Below are 18,618 nucleotides of genomic sequence, written 5' to 3'. Positions count from 1 at the left end.
GCAGACAGTGCTTGAGAATGGGCTGAGAAACACCAACTCAAGGCCCTCTAAGGGCTCACATGCCCACCAGTGTCAGCGGGTCCTGGAGCAGGCGCTGGCCAAATCCAGCCCCTGCTTGTCTCGTCCGAGCCGCTGCCCAGGCGGCCTCTACCTGCCCCTCCGTGGCGACGGCAGAGGCGGGCAGCGTAACCGACCACAGCCCGCAACGTTTACTCTCTGGCCTTTTAGAGAAAACGTGTGCTGACCCCTGCTGTGGGGTCAGACTACCTGGGCTCAGTGTCTGCCTCTGCACTGGCTCTGTTCTTTGCATTCGCCTCTCCTCCTTTCCAGTCGCCTACACAGGGCAACCCCTGATTCACGAGGTAGTGAGGAGGAATAAGGCGCTGAGGGAGAGAAGCCTGACCTAACGCCAGGCCGGGGACCTAGAGAGCCCGGGGAGGGTTCTCCGCGTGTTGGCCGCTCTGGTGAAACAAATACGGTCTTACGGCACTGGTTTCCAAGCTGTACTCTTTGGACTGCTATTCTGCCAAACAGCACTTGTTATTTAAAAAAGGAAAAAAAGAAAATAAGTTCTTGAACTTGAAAAGTACACTGAACGTATTTAATCAGCGTGGGACCTCTCAGCAACTTCACTGTGCTCACGGGTACCATGAATCTCTAAGGTGAGAGACATGTACATGTACTTGCGCAGATTCCTCCTTTCCGAGGACCGTCTCAGTCTGTACAGTGAACTCTGTGAAACGGGGCCTTCCTGGAGATGGGGAACTCCAAACCTGACCGAGGAGAGGAGGGATACATCCCCTATTCAGACAGGAGACGGGTCTGACAGGACGGCACCCACGTGAACATTTCTGAGCAAGCATGCAGGCGAGATTAAAGGAGAGGCCAAAAGCAACAGCTTGGTGAGAGCAGGCCATACGCTGTGGCCAAACGGGAGGCCTGACCCAGATCGCAAGCGTGGTAAAAAGGCAAGATGACAGAACCTTAGCTATCAGCACACAACTCGGAGCTCCTCTGGCCGAACCCAGGTGACCGGCCCCTCGAGTCCCGGATGCACCAGGGGAGGGGAGGAAGCCCCCTTCAGGCACAGAATGAAACAGTTACCGACAGGAAGATGTGTCTGTGCACAACCCAGAGGCAGAAAACACGTGGGCACCACTACAAAGCGGTCCCAACCCACTGCTGTAACAACTGGTTCTGGACTTTTGGTCAAGGCTGACTCCGTGCACATCTGCTCGGTTCGGTGAAGATTAGTAGTGGCCTGTGATACTCTTCACTTGACCTGTGACCAAGTGGCCTTGGGGGACCGTGGGTCGTCATGTATTGAAGCCACAAGGTCTCCACTTGGGGTGATTTTGCCCTTTTGGGACATTTGGGAATTTCTAGGGGCATTTCTGGTTATCACAACTGGGGGCCGCTACTGGCATCTGGTGGACAGAGGCCAGGACGCTGCTAAATAACCAGAATGCACGTTAGAGGCTGCACATCAAGGAATTATCTGGCTCAAGAGATGTCCATAACGCAGAGACCTAAATCCCCGTTTAATAAGCCAAAGTAACAATCGTCAGGTATGACAAGAACCTGGTGGTATCTGTGACTGGTGGACACTGAAAATTTCTCCTAGTCCTGCAGGAGCCCATTACTTTATTCATTTAGGAGGAGGAGAAAGGGGTCTCGGCACCTGACGAGACCAGCCCACCTGCCCTCCGCTCCATGGAAGGGCTGGGCCCCCACATACGTGCACCGTCGGACCTCAGCCTTCGTGTGCCCACTGCTACTTCACTCACTCGCCGCAGGACGGCCCACGGCTCGATTTAGAATCAACACGAACCAAGTCGCAGCACCAGCATGCATGTTCCTTCCCTGCTCCAAATGCAAGCGGACCACTTTCTCCAAATTAAGAGAAACTTTTTTCTTTGCATGACTAAAGGTTTCTTTGCTGTAAATACCTCAAGCCTTGGCTTCCACTTCCAAGTGGGCACCTTTGGCTTATGGCAAGTCGGGAAGAAACTGCATGGACACTGGGCTCCTGGGACCAAGCAGTCCCCTGGAGACACAAGAAGTCCCTTCCTCCCGGCAGATCTATTCTGGTGCTGACTGAGTCACTCACCTGTATGTAAGAAATGAAAGAATAGCATAGGGGGGTCAGATGAGAACCGGACAGCTTCACCTGCAGCAAAAGAGAAGGAAACCAATGTAACTGCAGGAAGGGATGGCTTCCCCCATTACCAGGAAAGGCATCTTCAACTCACCAGCTTTTCCATATTTTTCGGAATTCCTCTGGCGCTCTGACACACCTGGAGATACTAACCAAAGATTCCCAGATTAGCTGACATCCTCGGTCAACGCCCCCAGACACCTGCAGCAGAGTCACGAGCTAAGGGAGTGGGACTCGCTGCTGGCGGCCGAGGGAAAGGAAACAAGCTTGCTCGTTCATGGAGAATCCTAGCACTAGGCTTCCTCTGTTCCCTCCTCAAAGCTCCTGAGCCTCCCAGGCACAGACAATGAACGAAGGGCTTCCGTTTCTTACTCCTTATCTTACTGCCTTAAAAGCTCTTTAGACCAATGGCTTCCTGCATCTAGAAAACCAGTGACTTTCCCATTTTTCCTTTAAAAATGCCAGTAAAGAGAAGAGGCTTTCAGTATTTCCAGCAGGGAAGTTTAAGAGACACACCGTGTGGCCAGAGCCGCACCTTCTGAGATGGCCGCGCTGCTGCCTGGGGACACCACATGGCGGTCTACCATCCTTTCTGGGTTGTCTAGGCCCTTCTAGATACTTATCATGGATCACTGCTAGAATCAGAACCACATCACCCGTGCCTACCTCCTGCTGAGTGTCTGCTGAGTGAGGACCAAAACTATTCCAAATGCAGGAGAAGGATTCCCTGCTAACAGACACTAGAGAGCATCAACTCAAACCCAGGGCAGAATATGCCTCGCATTTAAAATTAATAACCTTTCTCTCACCCATGCACCTGACCTGTAAGGCATTTAACACCTACTTGTTAAAGGAACAAAATAAGGAATAAACACCTCTTTAGTGCCCAGACTGGTTTGAAATAGTACCATTTTGTGTGCAATGAAGTGTCTGCTGAATTCTACAGCCGTAGATTAGATTAAGTCCTAGAAGGCGTTCGAAGAGGTGCTCACTCTCAAGCAGATGCCACATACTTATATGCCCCCCACCCCCCAAAAAGGGTGGGGGATGCCTCTAAAAGATTTAGAATTATGCCGTCAACTGCTATTTCTTCCTGGCCTTTGGAGACACCTGCCACCTACTGACCAAACCAGAATCAAACCACAGCCTGCGCAGGGGTAGGCAAGAGCTCTGCACGGGGGCCGTCCCCCACGGAGAGCGGGGCCCCGGCTGGGTCTCCAGCTGGCTGGGGCGGCACGGCAGGAGGGACGCGGGTCATCTCCCGGATACTCACATATCTGACAAGTGCTGTGAGAATGGTGTACATTTTGCAAAGGTCCTTTAACAAGATGTCCACACAGCTGCCCGATGGCAGGGCCGTCTGTACGAGCTCGTGGAAGAAGGTAAGCAGAGTTCCCAGCTGCATGATGATGGCTTTCTCGATGGGATGATGTGGGTGGGTTGCCTGAGAGGAGGGCTCTTCTGGAGGGAAATGAAATTGGCACACTCAAAACCATTGACCTTATTTTCTAGTTAAAATGAAGAGATTTAGAAATCTACTAACCGCGATGAAACGGGAAGTTTGTGGGGACAACGAGCATGTAATTCATCGTGCAGAGTCAATCAATAGCCCTTCTATCATAAGCCACACCACCGTCTACTTTTTCCATCGCACTGGAAATCTGGCTCAAGCCAACTAACGAACCGCACTTTTCCCCCCCTCACTGGCTTACGAGCTGCACTTTTATGCACCGACCAATCTGGATTATCGGGACTCGCTCTCATCACAATCCTTGTGACTCCACCCTGAGCGCACCTTACCTGAGACAATTTCCTGGCTCACTTGTCCCTTAAGCTTGGTGATCAGCCAGTCCACTTCTTCTAGGACTTTCTCAGCCTGACTCAGAACAAGCAACTGTAAAAGAAAAGAAGGCCTGGCATGGCTCCCTGTGCGCAGCTGTTGGAGCAACAGAACCACCGGGTCCATCCGGAAACACGAGCCACTACAGTGTGCTCTTCGCAGGGAGTAACACAGGAGGAATGACAAGGCCGTTTCCTGTGGCCTGGTGGTCCACACTTACACAAACGGTAGGGGCAGCTGTTCTCAAATTCACCATTGCGAAGTGGTCCGTTTTCTCCACCTCTACATCCTGAGGAGGCAGAGAGAGGAGATGGGATTGCAGGAAGGCTGGGCCCCGAGCCCCAGCCCCAGTCACCGTGTCACAGCGAAGGCTCACTGCCGTACCTGGTCTATGTCTCCGAGATGCCCATGGATGTCCTGGGACAGGTCACGTAGCAGGGTGACGGGACTCTTGTACAGAACGTGGAGGCTGAAGAGCAGATTCATCAAGCCCTTGCAAAACGAGGGATCCTCTAAGAGTGGGAAGGAAAGAAAATGAAAAGGTAAGCTCTGACCCAGTCAGTCTTCGGGGGACAGGGGGCCTAACCAGAAATGCAGCCTGTCGCGTCCCACGTATGCTATCCCAGCGCTGTCCTTCCAAGGCAGTTCTCCCACAAGCTGCACTCCTGTCCACAGGGCCAAACAAGGCAGAGGTTTCCTATCATTCTCCGGTCACTATTGCTGAGAAACTAGCGCCCAGATCAAGAAACAGACGGCTACCAACGCCCCCAGCAACCCCCTCCTACCTCACTCGCCCCAGCAAGGCACCTGCTCTCCTGACTTCTACCATCACATCTGGGGTGTCCGATTTTGAACCTGATCTAAATGGACTCATGTGGGAAGCATTCCCTCTCAACGGCGGGTCTGTGCAATCCCTGCGTGTTGGGTGCCGGTGGCCTGCCGTTCTCACAGCTACTCAGGGTTCGGCTGCGTGTGCGCATCGCCGCGCCTTCACCCCTCCACTGCCGACCGACACGTGGGTTTGTTTCTGCCTACGGACACAGTGCTGCCGGGAGACCCCGGCGGCCTGTGGGGGCCCGGAGTGGGGCTGCTGGATCGTGAGCACACACCGCCCAACAGTCCTCCCGTTGGCTACACGAACGCAGCCCTCCGCCGGCGCTGAGCAGGAGGGCCGACCACTCCACATGCTTACCGGCCATGGGCGTGGCTCTTTTTCATTTTGGTCACTCTAGTGACTGTGTAATGAGTACCTTTCCTTTTTTTTTTTTTTTAAATATTTTATTTATTTATTTGACAGAGAGAAAGAGATCACAAGTAGGCAGAGAGAAGGGGGAAGCAGGCTCCCCGCAGAGCAGAGAGCCAGATGCAGGGCTGGATCCCAGGACCCTGAAATCAAGACCTGAGCTGAAGGCAGAGGCTGAACCCACTGAGCCACCAGGTGCCCCAGTACCTTTCCTTTTCTAAATACTATTTGGAAATGATGATTTTACATAAAGCCTAAAAGGAAACAAGGAAGGAAACTTACCGTGGTTGTTTTCCTTGCAAATCTTTGATGTCCAGGATAACATCTGCACAAACTAGAGAACATTCAGATATTAAAGAAACATGCCACGAGACAGACAAATCTAGCTGTTGTCAGACTACAAGACACCTTTCCGATTCTCATCACCTGCCAAAACATGTGCCTGCATCTAAGGTGGAAATCTTAGCATACCAACAGCATAAAAATAAGCCAAGAATTGGGGCACCTGGGTGGCTCAGCGGGTTAAGCCTCTGCCTTCGGCTCGGGTCATGATCTCAGGGTCCTGGGATCGAGCCCCACATCAGGCTCTCTGCTCAGCAGGGAGCCTCCTTCTCCCCACCCCTCTCTCTGCCTGCCTCTCTGCCTTCTTGTGATCTCTGTCTGTCAGATAGATAAATAAAAAAAATCTAAAAAAAAAAAAAAAGCCAAGAATTATAAGAATTACAGATCCTTCTCTTGTAACACAGTAACATATGACTCAATTCTCAAAGTCTGTGCTCTCATGAAGGGCTGAAGGTCCTGGCATCTAGGCTCTTGCCCTCTAAGCTTCTTCCCCCCACTCCTAGCATGGTCCAGGGCTAACATGCCTTTCCCCTTCCATGCCTCACACACTTCACATCGGAGACATCTTTAAGGAGGTCAGTCTGCCAGAGAGATGCAGGAGAGGAGAGTAAGATCGGGCTGTAAAGACAGCAGGGTCAGCCTCTAGGAGCCAAAAGGCCGGAGGAGGTTAGAAAGGAGCAAGGAAAAAAAGGAAGCAGCAGCACCCCAGACGGAGTTTTCTCAAGCAAGGAGAGGAGGCTCTAGGTCTTGGGGCAGCAGGGCCCTGCGCCACCGGACGCACGTTCAAGCTCACTTCAGCGTTTCTTTGGAACAGGTTTCAGCCATAAAGGCGAGGAAATGCAGTGCGCTTAAGTGCAGTAATAACTCAACGTTTGACCTCTTGGGGTAAAAAATAAATCCAGAGGCTAATTCTGAGAGGTCCCTGTGAGCGGATGTGAGAAGGCCTCGGAGCACGGGGTTGAAGTAATGAGTGAGGGGCAAACAGGCTTCTGTGCGAAGACGGACGGGGCTGGGGATAAGGATCCGTGTTCATATTTGCTTCCGCAGGAATAAAGAAACTTGAAGGACACATCAGAAACGAAAAAGGTTATTTACTTATTTGGGCGGAAAGAACTGAGCAGGTGTCGGAGGACAGGGACGGCAGGAAGACCGTTCGCTGCAAATCTTACCATTTCCGGTTCTCAAATCACAGGACTTTATTATCCACTCAAAATGAAATTTAAAAGAATTTGGGAGAGTACCTGAAGTTACAGGGATAGGTGGGTCATGCATTTTGAATGAAAAAAATTATCCTGTATCTATGAGCCTTTCCAAATCCATTTACTTTCCCTCAAACCTCCCCCGGCCCCACTGCCCCGTGGCTGTTTCCTTCCTCGTGTTCTGTTTGCCGCAGCAGCAGGAAACAAGGAGGCGGAAGGCAGAGCGGGAGGAGCGGCTCGGTGCTAGGATGACAGGAGTGGCTGGCAAGAGAGACTTTCTCTGGGCCACCGGGAATGGGAGCAGGACGCTCAGGCTGTCTTTGCAACACTCCGGCGCCGCCGTCCTCCCAGGCTACAGTCGGCTAAAGATTAGCCCTTCCGGAGGCAAGGGCTCACATGGGGAGCCGGTCTTCCTCACGGATCGGGAAGCAGATGTGGTCGGAGCACACAGCCCAAGGCATCAAGGGTGCTCTACGGCATCCTATAGGGAAATTGCTCCAGAATGGATCAGACCCACAAAATGGGGCCCCTCTCTTCCCTGTGTGTGAGCGCTCAGGTGGTCCACGTTTCTATGGACGTGTGCTTACCTACGTGCACATACACACGACCCATCTCACAGAGTTCCTTCTGCTTTGGGACTACAGTCACGCTTTCTGACTTAACCCCCTTTTGCTGAATTTCTCCCAAGCTTCGCACCAGCTGACCTTGCTGAGGTCAAGTGCTCCAGGTCAGCTACCTTCATGATAATTCATACACTTTCCTCTTAGAAAAGAGCAAACACCAAGAGTGAGTAAAAACACAAGCTAAGAAGGTTGAAGTGACCAAAGATAAACAAGATCTTTTTTCCCGAGTGCTTACTGCTGACAAGGGTCAGGACAGCGACCAGACCAAGAGCCGTATTCTCGTGCCCTCCATGGCTGCACGTAATTACATCATGGTAGAAGCACCATGTGAGAAAAGGTGCATTTTCCAGATCTTCTACTACTTAGAGATATAAAGAGGACAGTTAGATATATACAGTTGATCCTTGAAAACTACAAGGGTTAGGGGCACTGATCCCCTTAGCAGTCGAAACTCCATGGAGAACTTCTAACTCCTCAAAAACGTCACTACTAATAGCCTGCCGCAGACCAGATGCCTTACCGATCGTATCAGCTGTCAAGTAGCACTTATTCTCTGTGTTGTTTGTATTATATACTGTATTCTTACAATAGGTAGGCTAGAGAAAAGAAAAGGTTATTGAGAAACTCATCAGGAGAAAAGATATTTACAGTACTGTGCTGTATTTATCAGAAAAAAATCCCTGTATAAGGGGACCCACAGAGTTCCAGCCTGTGTTACTCAAGGGTCAACTGTACGTCTTAAGATGCAGGACTCCTGGCCTTCCGAGGAGGGCCGCCGGGGGGCTGAAGCAGCGGTGCTTCTACCTGAGGGGAGGACGGCTCCAGCAGCTTGGACAAGTTGGAGAGAACAGTGACTAGCAGGAGGGCTTCTTTGCTGTTGAAATCTTCCTCTTGGCTGCTAAGTAAGTTCAACAGAGACCTCTGGGAAAGGAAGGTACACGCGGAAACGTTAGCAGGCATGTTCCTGTCACGGAGAAGAGACATCTAGCCAGAGACTCGGAAGGCCGGGACAGAAAGGATTCAAAGCGATCAAAATCCCAAGAGGACAAAGTCTGAAAATAAACCTGGATTGAACAAGTCGTTTCCTACCCCGTTCTCGACCCAAATCTGAGTGTTCCCTTGAAAACTACGGACTCCTCCTCCTCTAACCCCCTGCCAAATGGGCGTTAGGAATGAACAATGCAGTGCGCCTGACTTGGCGAGGCTTGTAACCCTGAGGCCCTCCACGGACGTCGGGCATGGGCGGTGCCCCGGCCCCAGCACTGCTGCGCCTTCCCTTGCCCTGTCTCTCTCTCGCCACCTGAAATACTCTTATCTGTCAGCCGCTTTCCCCACTCAGTGCAAGCTCTCCAAGGGGAGGGATTTTGTTTTTCTCATTACACCCCCAACACCTAGAACAGTCCCTGGCACACAGCAGGAACTCTGTAATTGTTTGTTAAAGAAATCCTCTGTGACAGAAGATCCTGACATTGTGACAACCACTGGCTAGAGACTGGCAAGCTTCACTGTCCAGTCTGTGCAATCCGACGAAGCCAGACCATACCACGCACACGAAGCAAAGACGTGCTCCATACACTAATGGGCTCCCGGCTACCTCTTCTTATCAACTCAGTGACTCTCGGAGGCAATGGTGCCACAGGCCATTACCTTCACGCACAGAGCTATGTCCTGCTGTTTGGATGATGATCCAGAAATCCCATCCTTCTCGCTCGCTGTATGCACACCCCCACCAGCTGGCCCAGCTGACAGTCCCCCTGCAGGGCCCTCAGGCAAGCAGAGCAGCGTGCCTGGGCCTCCTACCTGGAACTGCCGGATCTGGAACGCTGCTCTGTGACTGATGCTGTCTTCCGCCTCTTCTCCTTCATTATCTGTGACATCTAGGAAAGGAAAACAACGGGATCTTCTTTGAAATGAACTGACTTCCTAGGCTTCTTTGGCCTTTTAACATTAAGCTAAAATTTTAGAAAGCCAAAAAAAAAAAAAAAAAAAAAGTCTGGGGGCAGATTTAAATGTATTCCTAATGTTCTGCAATTTTGTAGCACTATCTTTCAATTTGCAGTCACGTGTAAAAGCCAGTAAATGCCAATTCTGAATCCACTAGATGTCACTCCTTAGCAACATTAGGACTGCTCTCAGGTGTCCTCTGGTACAGGAGCAAATAGAATCCAGAGGTTTGGTTAAGAAAGAGAAACCCACAGGAAGCCAATTTAGCAAAGCTGAAATGCTCACCCAGAGCCCTGAGAAATTGGTGGATCTTGGGCTGATAGAACAGCGACACAGCGCTGAGGACCTTCTGTAAGCCCTCCAAGCACAGCAGGGAGATGCTCTTTCCTTTCTCTTTCTTTCCCAGATCTTCCACTGAAGTAGGGATGGAGGTGTATCTCCAAAGTAAGACCCTGTAAAAGAGAAAAGTAGTTAATGAGAGATTTTATTTTTAAGTCAGCTCTACACCCAACATGGGGCTGGAACTCACGACCCCGAGATCCAGAGTCGCACACTCTACTGACGGAGCCAGCCAGGCGCCCCAGAAAAGTGATTTTATTAATGTCAGGTTCAGGGAGGTACAGTTTTATATGCCATAAAATTGACATCCTGTACATGTACCGTTCAATGCATTTTAACAAACTTATACGGTTGTGTAATCATCCCCACACCCAAGGTATTTCTGTCATCCCAAAAGCTCCCTTACACCGCTCTGTACCCACCCCCACCGATTTTCCAATCACTCATCTGATTCCTCTCCCTATGGTTTTGTTATTTACAAAACAGCAGGTAAAAATGGTAGCTCTTCGGAGTCTAGTCTGCTACTAGCACATGCTTCTGAGATTCAGCTGTGCGGTGGCATGTGTGGGTGGTTTATCCCCTTTAACCGCTAAGTAGCATTCCCCTGTACACATGTACCAGTTTCTCCACTCAACTGGATACAGATGTGTGAGTTGTTTCCAAGTTCTATTATGGACAGAGCTGCAAATCACAAACCTTTATATGGACAGATGCTTTCACTTCTTTTGGGTAAATACCTAACAGTGAAATGTGTAGCTCATATGGAAGGTGTGTGCTTAACTTTTGAAGAAAATGCCAAACTGTTTTCTCAAGTGGTCGTACCTTTTTACATTTCCATCAACGGTGTATAAGAGTTCAAATGCCTCCGCATCCATGATATTTTGGTATTGTCAGTCTTTTTATTATTTTTTAGTTTATGAACTAATTATTGTTGACCATCCTTGTGTGTCCTTATTTGCCATCTATTGGTCTTCTCTTAAAGTAGCTGTTCAAATATTTTGCCCATTTTGAAATTTGGTTGTTTGCTATCTTAAACTTATTTAAGCTTGAGAGTTCTTTATATACTCTGGTTACCAGTCTTTCATCAGGCATGTGCTTTGCAAATATTTCCTCATCTGTGACTTGTCTTTTAATCTCCTTAAGAGTGTTTTTCAAAGAGCACAGTTAAATTTCTTTTTTTTTTTTAAAATATAGCTTGTGCTTCTGGTGCTCTAAGAAATCTTTATCTAAAATAAGATCACAAAGATTTTTCTGTTTTCCTCTAGATGTTTTACAATTTTTGGTTTTACATTTATGTCTTTGACCCATTTTAAGTTAAAGTTAATTTTTTATGATGTGTGGAATGAATAAAGGTTCATTGTTTTGAAAAGTGGATGTCCAACTGTTCTGAGGCGCTTGAGTGGCTCAGTTGTTAAGTGTCTGCTTTCGGCTCAGGCCCTGATCCCAGAGTCCTGGGACTGAGCCTGGCACAGGGCTCCCTGCTCAGTGGGGAGCTTCTTCTCCCTCTCCCCTTCCCCCTGCTTATGTTCCCTCTCTCGCTGTCTCTGTCAAATAAATAAATAAAATCTTTACAAAAACAAAAAAAGAAAAAAAAAAAAAAGGATGTCCAACTGTTTCAAAACCATTTGTTGAAAGAATTTTTTCTCCATTAAATTACTTCATCACCTTTGTCAAAAAGCAAACGAATACAGTTGTGGGATCTATTTCTGTTCTACTCTGCTCCACTGATTCTGCCAATACGACACTATCTTAAATAAAGTCACTTGATACGACTTGAGACCAGGTAGTGTGAGTCCTTTAACTTGGTTCCTTTATTTCAAACTTGTTTTAGTTAATCTAGGTCCTTACCTTTTCCACATAAATTTTAGAATCATCTTGTCAATTACTAAAATAAAGCCTGATAGAATTTTGATTAAAATTGTGTTGAGGGCACCTGGGTGGCTCAGTTGGTTAAGCCACTGCCTTCAGCTCGGGTCATGATTCCAGAGTCCCAGAATCGAGTCCCATATCGGGCTTCTGCTCTGCAGGGAGCTTGCTTCTCCCTCTCCCTTGTCCTCTCCCCCTGCTTGTGCTCTCTCGGTCAAATTAATAAATAAAAATCTTAAAAAAAAATAAAATTGTGTTGAATCTATGGGTCAATCTGCAAAGAATTCACACCTTGACAATACTGAATCTTCTAATCTGTGGACATTTTTACATTTTACATAAAATCCATCTTTACATTTACTTGAGTCTTCTTTGTGCTCTAATGCTTGAGTTTTCATCACATAAATCTTACATGTTAGATTCGCCAGTAAGTACACATTTTGTGATGTTACTGTAAATGGTCTTGTTTTTAAACTTCAATTTCCAATTGTTCACTGCTAGCATGTAAATAAAAATACAATTTAAAAAATGCTGCCCTTGCTTTCTGCAATCTTGCTAAATTGCTCACTTAATATATCTAGTAGCTTTTTAAAAATGTCTTTGGCATTTTTTATGCAGACAACCATAATGTCCCTGAAGACCCTATTATTTCTTCCTTCCCACTGTGGATGCCTTTTATTTCTTTTTCCTGTCTTACTGCACTGGCTATGCCTCCAGTATAATGCTGAACAGCAACAGTGAGAGCACAGGGGAGAAAGCATTCAGTCCGTTTAATCATTAAGTATGTTGCTGACATAGGTTTTCGTGGATTGATAAAATTCTGGATAAAATTCTTTTATTCCTAGTTTGCTGAGAGATCTGATCACAAATTTGTGTTGAATTTTCTGCATCTAGTGAGATGAGCAGAGTGTTTTCCTTTAGTCTGTTGATATGAATTATGACTCATTTACATATTTTGAGCCAACTTTGCATTCCTGAGAAAATATTGTACTTAATTACACCATCCTTCTTACAACTACTGGGCTTAACTTGCTAATATTTTTTATATGTATATTCATAAGGGAAATTGGTCAGTTTTCTTATGATGTCTTTGACTGGGTTTGGCATTGGGGAACTGCTGACCTCATGAAATGAGTCAGGACATGTTCCCTCCTATTTTCTGGAAGAGTTTGCATAAATTGGTATTCTTTTTTCTTCCTTTTTTTTGTGGGGGGCGGGGGGAGAAGGGAAAGGGACAATCTTAAGCAGGTTGCACATCTAGCACAGAGCCTGATGCAGGGCTTGATCCCATGACCCTGAGACCATGTTCTGAGCTGAAATCAAGAGACAGATGCTTAACCGACTGAGCCACCCAGGTGCCCTATATAATTTCTTCCTTAAATGTCTGGCAAAGTTTACCAGTAAGACATCTAGGTATGGAGTTTTCTTTGAGGGAAAATTTTGAACCACAAATTCAATTTCTTTTCTTTTCTTTTTCTTTTTAAAGATATTATCATTTTGTTGAAGTTTTTATTTATTTGCTTGGACAGAGAAAGAGAGCCGCATGCAAGCACAAGCAGGGGGAGTGGCAGGGAGAGGGAGAAGCCGGCTCCCCGCTGAGCAGGGAGAGGGAGAAGCCGGCTCCCCGCTGAGCAAGGAGCCGGATGCGGGAGTCAATCCCAGACCCTGGGATCATGACCTGAGCTGAAGGCAGATGCTTAACCGACTGAGCCACCCAGGCGTCCTAAAAGATTTTGATTTTAATCAATCTCTACACCCAATGTGGGGCTCGACTTACAAACCCCAAGATCAAGAGTCACATCCTCCTCTGACAACCCAGCCAAGCACCTCTCAATTTCTTCATATAGGCAAAGGATTATTCAGTTTACCTATTCCAGAGTTCCAAAAAAATTTGTCCATTTAAGCAATCCCATTTATTGGCATCCTGTTACTACAATTTTTACTGTCTGTAGAATCAGTAGCGACTATCTCTTCTTCCTCATATCTGATATTTGTAATTGTATCTTCTCTCTTTCCCTCATCAGTCTGGTTACAATTTATTGCATTTACTGATCTCAAAGAATCAGCTTCTGGTTTCATTCATTTTTCTCTGTTTCTTTTTCAATGATTCTATTTTGTCTTTATTACTTACTTCCTTCTACTAACTTTCATTTTAATCTGTTTTTCTTTTCTTAATGTGGAAATGTAGAGATTTGATTTTTTTTCCTAATGTAGCCACTGACAGTTACAAATTTCTACCTAAGCATTGCTTTAGCTGAATCATACGAATTTTGAAATGTAGTGTTCATTTTCATTCTATTCAAAGTATTTTCTGACTTCTGACTTCCTCTCTACGAGTTATTTAGAAATGCACTTAATTTCCAACCATACAAGGATAATCGTTATTTAAAAAAAGATTATTAAAAATTAAAAATACTTTTGCTCTGCTTTCTTGTTTAATTCTGTTGTGCTCAGAGAACATACTGATTTCTATTTTAAAAATGTGTTGTTTGTTTTATGGCCCAAAACAGGGTCCATTTTGATGAACATACCATGTGCACATAAAAAAAATGTGCATTCTGAAGCTGTTGTTCAATATTGTATAAATACCCATGAAGTCAAGCCGGATGACAAGTGCAGCTCAAGTCTTCTATGTCCTTCCTGATATTCTACCTACCAGTTCTCCACTGATTCCTGACAGGGGATGAGTTACTTTTATCCCCTTCAGTGCTATCAGTTTGTGCTTCAACCATTTTGGTCCTTTGTTGTTGGGTGCAGATACAGCTAAAGTTGTTATGTCCACCTGCTGATGTCATTAGGTAACAGCCCTCTTTATTCCTGGTAAGAGAATAACATTTTCTACGTGCCTAATGCTCCACATCAAAGCAGGACTAGAAAAAAAAGACCCAGTACTAGCGAGTGCACTTTTAAGTCATGCCCAAATTCAAATGGCCTTCAAGTCCACCCCCAACTCCCCCTCTTGGAGATTCCACAGCAAGTGAAACAGGTTTCTGAGGGGGACAGTGACTTACCGAGTTATATCACAGAGATTCTGAAAGACCTTCTCCGGGTTTTGGCCATCAGGGCCACTAACATGCCCTGTTTCCTTGAGCTGCTGTACCTTCTGCAGGGCTGCGCTCACCGCGTGGCGCATAAACTCATTGCTGGACCTCAGAACAGAAAGGCTCTCTTCGTGGCTTTGGGTACTGTCCCTAGAGAGAGAGAGAGAGAGAAGAGATTCTGTTACTGCTACTGGGATTCGGAATTAGGTTTTAAGAGCAGGACCTAGGAAGCTCTTAACCACAGCCTCCAGGCAGCCCACACCAGCCACTGCCACAGCTTCTTTTTACAACCCTCCTTCTCAGGGTGACCCCCTTTCCTCCCCTCCCCCAATTCCTTTACTTGGTAAGATTTAAATGCCAGTTTCCTACATGTTTTGTTACTATTGTTCCTTTTTCAATTCATTGGTTTTTCTTTCTTCCCTTTTTATCTGTTACAGTGTTCAAGCTACTCAGGTTGATTTTCCTAGAATACCTTATTGCGATCCATTCCTATCTTTTCGTCAGTAGGCCACTGTTTCTAGATTTCCTCTATTAATAATTCAAGGTAGTTCTTTAAAGGACCTGCCTAGAATTCACCAGCTTTCATATCAATAAACTTACAAACCTCCTGACTTATTTATTACATATACACTCAGAACTGTGAATCCAAACTAGATAATACTAGTAAACCTGTTACTATCTTTACTGCACAGATGTCTTTAAGCACTGTTACAAACTTACCTGAAGAGAGCACTGAGCAGATCAGACACAAATTTCATGGACCAAAAACTTTCCATTTTGTTGGCCGTTTTAGTTTTGCCTTTACCAGCTTTCTCGTTAAGGATGTCAGAGAGTTTCTTGTAACACATAAATAAGCTCAGAACCTCCTCAAACTTGTTCTTACTATATAAAAGGAAAGAGACCATTAAGGTCAAGCATCACAATACTGTGGTTTACTTTCACACCCAATAATAAGGACATCACAACGTTTCTTCAGATGTTCTCTTTTAAACACATTATAAATGAATTAATTGGCATTAAGTTCCAGATCTCTCTAATCCATCTGTGTTATTTTTTTCCTCTCTTATTTCTACCAGTCAAGGCTGAGCATGAAAGTCCAATACTACCAACCAAACCAAATTTCTCTATTGAAGTCAGAACTTCTTGAGTTCAGGTCTGGGAACTTGGAATAAATGAAAGCCTGCCACCCCTGTGGTGTATGTTTGGTGTCCTCTGGTAGAAAGAGCAGTCTGGTCTTAGGCTAGATGTCCACCTAAGAGACAGTGTCACAGCCTGTGGTCTGTCCAGTGCCCACTGTACTGTGAGAGTTAAGAAACCAAAAAAACCACAATATAAAACGGGAGTATTCAAATTGCAAAAAGAGTCGTAGCAATACCTTACCTAAAATTACTTATGGAGAAATTATATTCTATTAGAACCTCACAAATTCCCATCACAAGAGAAGCACAGATATTGTTTTTGATGCCAACACCAGTGCTCTGAGAAAAATCTGCTGATTTATCCTAAAAGACACAAGGTAAAGATTAATGAGCTACGGGGGCGCCTGGCTGGCTCGAGTGACTCTTGATCTCAAGGTTGTGAGTTCAAGCCCCATGATGGGTAAAGAGTTTACTCAAAAATAAAATCTTTAAAAAAATTAGTAAGCTATTAAAAACCTACATCACTCAATACACCTGAGATTAAGCAATTACCAGTTCAAAGTCCTCTAGTTCACTCTTAATCATTCTACTAGTAACAGACTCCAACATATCCTCTAACTCTTGGTAGAACTCTTCTTCCTCCTCCTCTTCTTCCTGCTGTAGGGGCATCACTCTACTCTTATACCAGATCAAACAGTGCTGGACACAACACAGCAGATGATCCTGTAGAAGAAAATAGTAAACATTTTTGAGTGTTTAAGGGACAACTTAGGAGGCTGTGGGTAATCAACAGATAAAATTCTTACCTATAAGACTCAAAGAAGTTCCTCATTAGCATCACAAACTAAGTCAACCCCAATTAGCAAAACTGGAAAAAATTGAACCAACAAAGGCATCCTTTCCTGACCTTTCCCCAAAACTGGCTTTGTGAGTACTGGACACCTCAGACAGCAACATCAGAATGTGCTACTTCTGATCTGGTGGAAATACCACGGAGGCTGCCAAGTGAAATTCTCTGACCCTTGAGTCCCAGAGGCTGTTTTAAAGACAGGGGCTTATGTTGAGAGCATCTTTGGGAGACCAACAGAGCATCTCCAACTCGTGGCACACACAAGAAGGCCCATTTATGAAGGCAGGATCTGACAACTTAGAGACCACTTCCCTCCCCTGTCACGAGCTCTAAGTTACTTGGGATGGTGAAGTTTCAGTTTTCATCTTCTCATTTCCCTCTCTGAGGCTAGAGCACAAGAACAGAAAAACAACTTATCCCAGTTCCCCTGAAGATTCGAGAATGCCAATTCTAGCTCAGCATAAATCATACACTCCCTGCCTCTGACTAATGAAACAGGTTCCCTGGGTTCATCTGCTACTGGGTGACCTTCATTCCCCATTCCAAAGTATATTTTAAGTATATCATATAGTCAAAAAGTCATAAATGGGAGACAAAATGCTCCTTGGGGGAAGTGATGGATGTCTTGATTTAGTAAAGTGCTGACACGGAGCTATCTTACCGACAGATCCAACGTGATGATGGATCAGGAAAGCTAAGGAGGGAAGATTTAAGAGTAAAATTTCATTGGAAGAACCGGAAGAGTGCTTTCAGGAAAGAGGTCTCTCCCGAAGACTGCCTCTATCAACAAGGTTGATGTTTTCACTTAACAGTAAAAATAATGGTTATAGACGGACCAAAAGACTCACCAGTGGTTCTTGGAGAGAGATCTGATCTCCTTGGGTCAAAATACAAGCTTCTAATTTCAGAGGCGGCAGCACATCAGGTTCTGGCTCATAGAACTGTTTTAACTATATATGGTAATGAAAAAAAGACACCATGGCTCATGAATGCTTTTCACTTCTTTCACTGGTCGAACTAATGGTACCTTTAAAGTCTGATACCTTCTAAGATGTATTTCCCAAGTGTCCAAAGAACAATGTAGCAAAATTTGTGTTGCTTGGCCTCAAGCATGTCCTTTACCCTTGCTTCAGGCATCATGTTGAGATATTCTTTCCTACTCCATTTCCACTAACTCTCCAAAACACATCATACACTCTCACACCAATTCGTAAACCTGCATAAGCAGTCAGCATTTTCAGTATAGCTTGATAGTTAAGTAGAGGCTCCAGAGTTAGAATGGCTAAGTCCAAGTCCTAGGACAACCACTTGTTAATAATTTTGGTAAAAGTGTCCATGCCTTGGTTCCTCATCTGTGATGTGAGATTATTATTACTATAAACCGATAAGGCTGTATAAGGATTAAACATGCTTACACATGGAAAGTGCTGGAAAACAAAAACAAAAACAAAAACAAACCAAACTCGCTACTTAGCACATAATAGAGCTCAAGAAACATTAGCCATTATTTTTCTTCTTTTTACTTTTGAAGTCTGCACAGTCTTATTGGCCCATATACTAACCTGAGTCGGGAAGCACTGTTCTATGGTTTCATCACAAATTTTTTTTGCTTGTTAAGTGTGTGAATGTTGATGAGCTGATTATTACAGTTTGAAACGTACACTATAGTTAACAGGATATAAATTTTATATAGGATCAGGCTTGAGGCCCAAAGGAAAGCTTTTGATAAATAGTATAGTACCTTCCAAATATTTCTACACATCTGAGATCTTAACTTCAAAGGCAGCTTCTTCAGCAAAACTATAACAAAGCAAAGGCATACAAAAGTGGGGGAAGAGGGAGAGAAAAAGAACTTTCATTTTTAGCAAGATGGTAGACAAGGCGTCTGGAGAAACCCTCCTGGCAGAGAACAATTTAAAAAATTGTATTAAAAATTTTAAATAGGTAGCTAAAATGCTGAGAAAGTGAGAGAAGTCCTCAGACATCTGTTTATATTAGAAAATGTCAAAAAGCATGATTCTAGCAACTACGTGA

At 45.5% G+C, this 18,618-nt stretch overlaps 1 protein-coding gene across 3 annotated transcripts in view; it reads right to left on the bottom strand.

The window, feature by feature from the left end:
• Positions 1-18,618, bottom strand: part of LOC111152618 (Fanconi anemia complementation group I) — an 83,218-nt gene that overhangs the window by 4,182 nt on the left and 60,418 nt on the right. For all 3 annotated transcript variants that reach the window (XM_022511152.1, XM_022511151.1, XM_022511153.1), the window contains 15 exons: positions 17,433-17,534; positions 16,287-16,457; positions 15,976-16,097; positions 15,316-15,477; positions 14,566-14,745; positions 9,635-9,801; positions 9,206-9,282; positions 8,210-8,326; positions 5,524-5,575; positions 4,383-4,510; positions 4,219-4,287; positions 3,959-4,052; positions 3,432-3,619; positions 2,253-2,306; positions 2,111-2,170 (listed from right to left, as the gene is read on the bottom strand). In XM_022511152.1, coding sequence (XP_022366860.1) covers positions 2,111-2,170; positions 2,253-2,306; positions 3,432-3,619; positions 3,959-4,052; positions 4,219-4,287; positions 4,383-4,510; positions 5,524-5,575; positions 8,210-8,326; positions 9,206-9,282; positions 9,635-9,801; positions 14,566-14,745; positions 15,316-15,477; positions 15,976-16,097; positions 16,287-16,457; positions 17,433-17,534 — 1,743 coding nt within the window. The remainder of the gene's footprint in view (positions 1-2,110; positions 2,171-2,252; positions 2,307-3,431; positions 3,620-3,958; positions 4,053-4,218; positions 4,288-4,382; positions 4,511-5,523; positions 5,576-8,209; positions 8,327-9,205; positions 9,283-9,634; positions 9,802-14,565; positions 14,746-15,315; positions 15,478-15,975; positions 16,098-16,286; positions 16,458-17,432; positions 17,535-18,618) is intronic.

Source organism: Enhydra lutris, unplaced genomic scaffold, assembly GCF_002288905.1.
Source record: "Enhydra lutris kenyoni isolate GAN:26980312 unplaced genomic scaffold, ASM228890v2 scaffoldscaffold29, whole genome shotgun sequence".
Lineage (NCBI taxonomy): Eukaryota > Metazoa > Chordata > Mammalia > Carnivora > Mustelidae > Enhydra > Enhydra lutris.
Note: the sequence above shows the minus strand (reverse complement) of the source record. Positions and strands in the feature narration are given on the sequence as shown.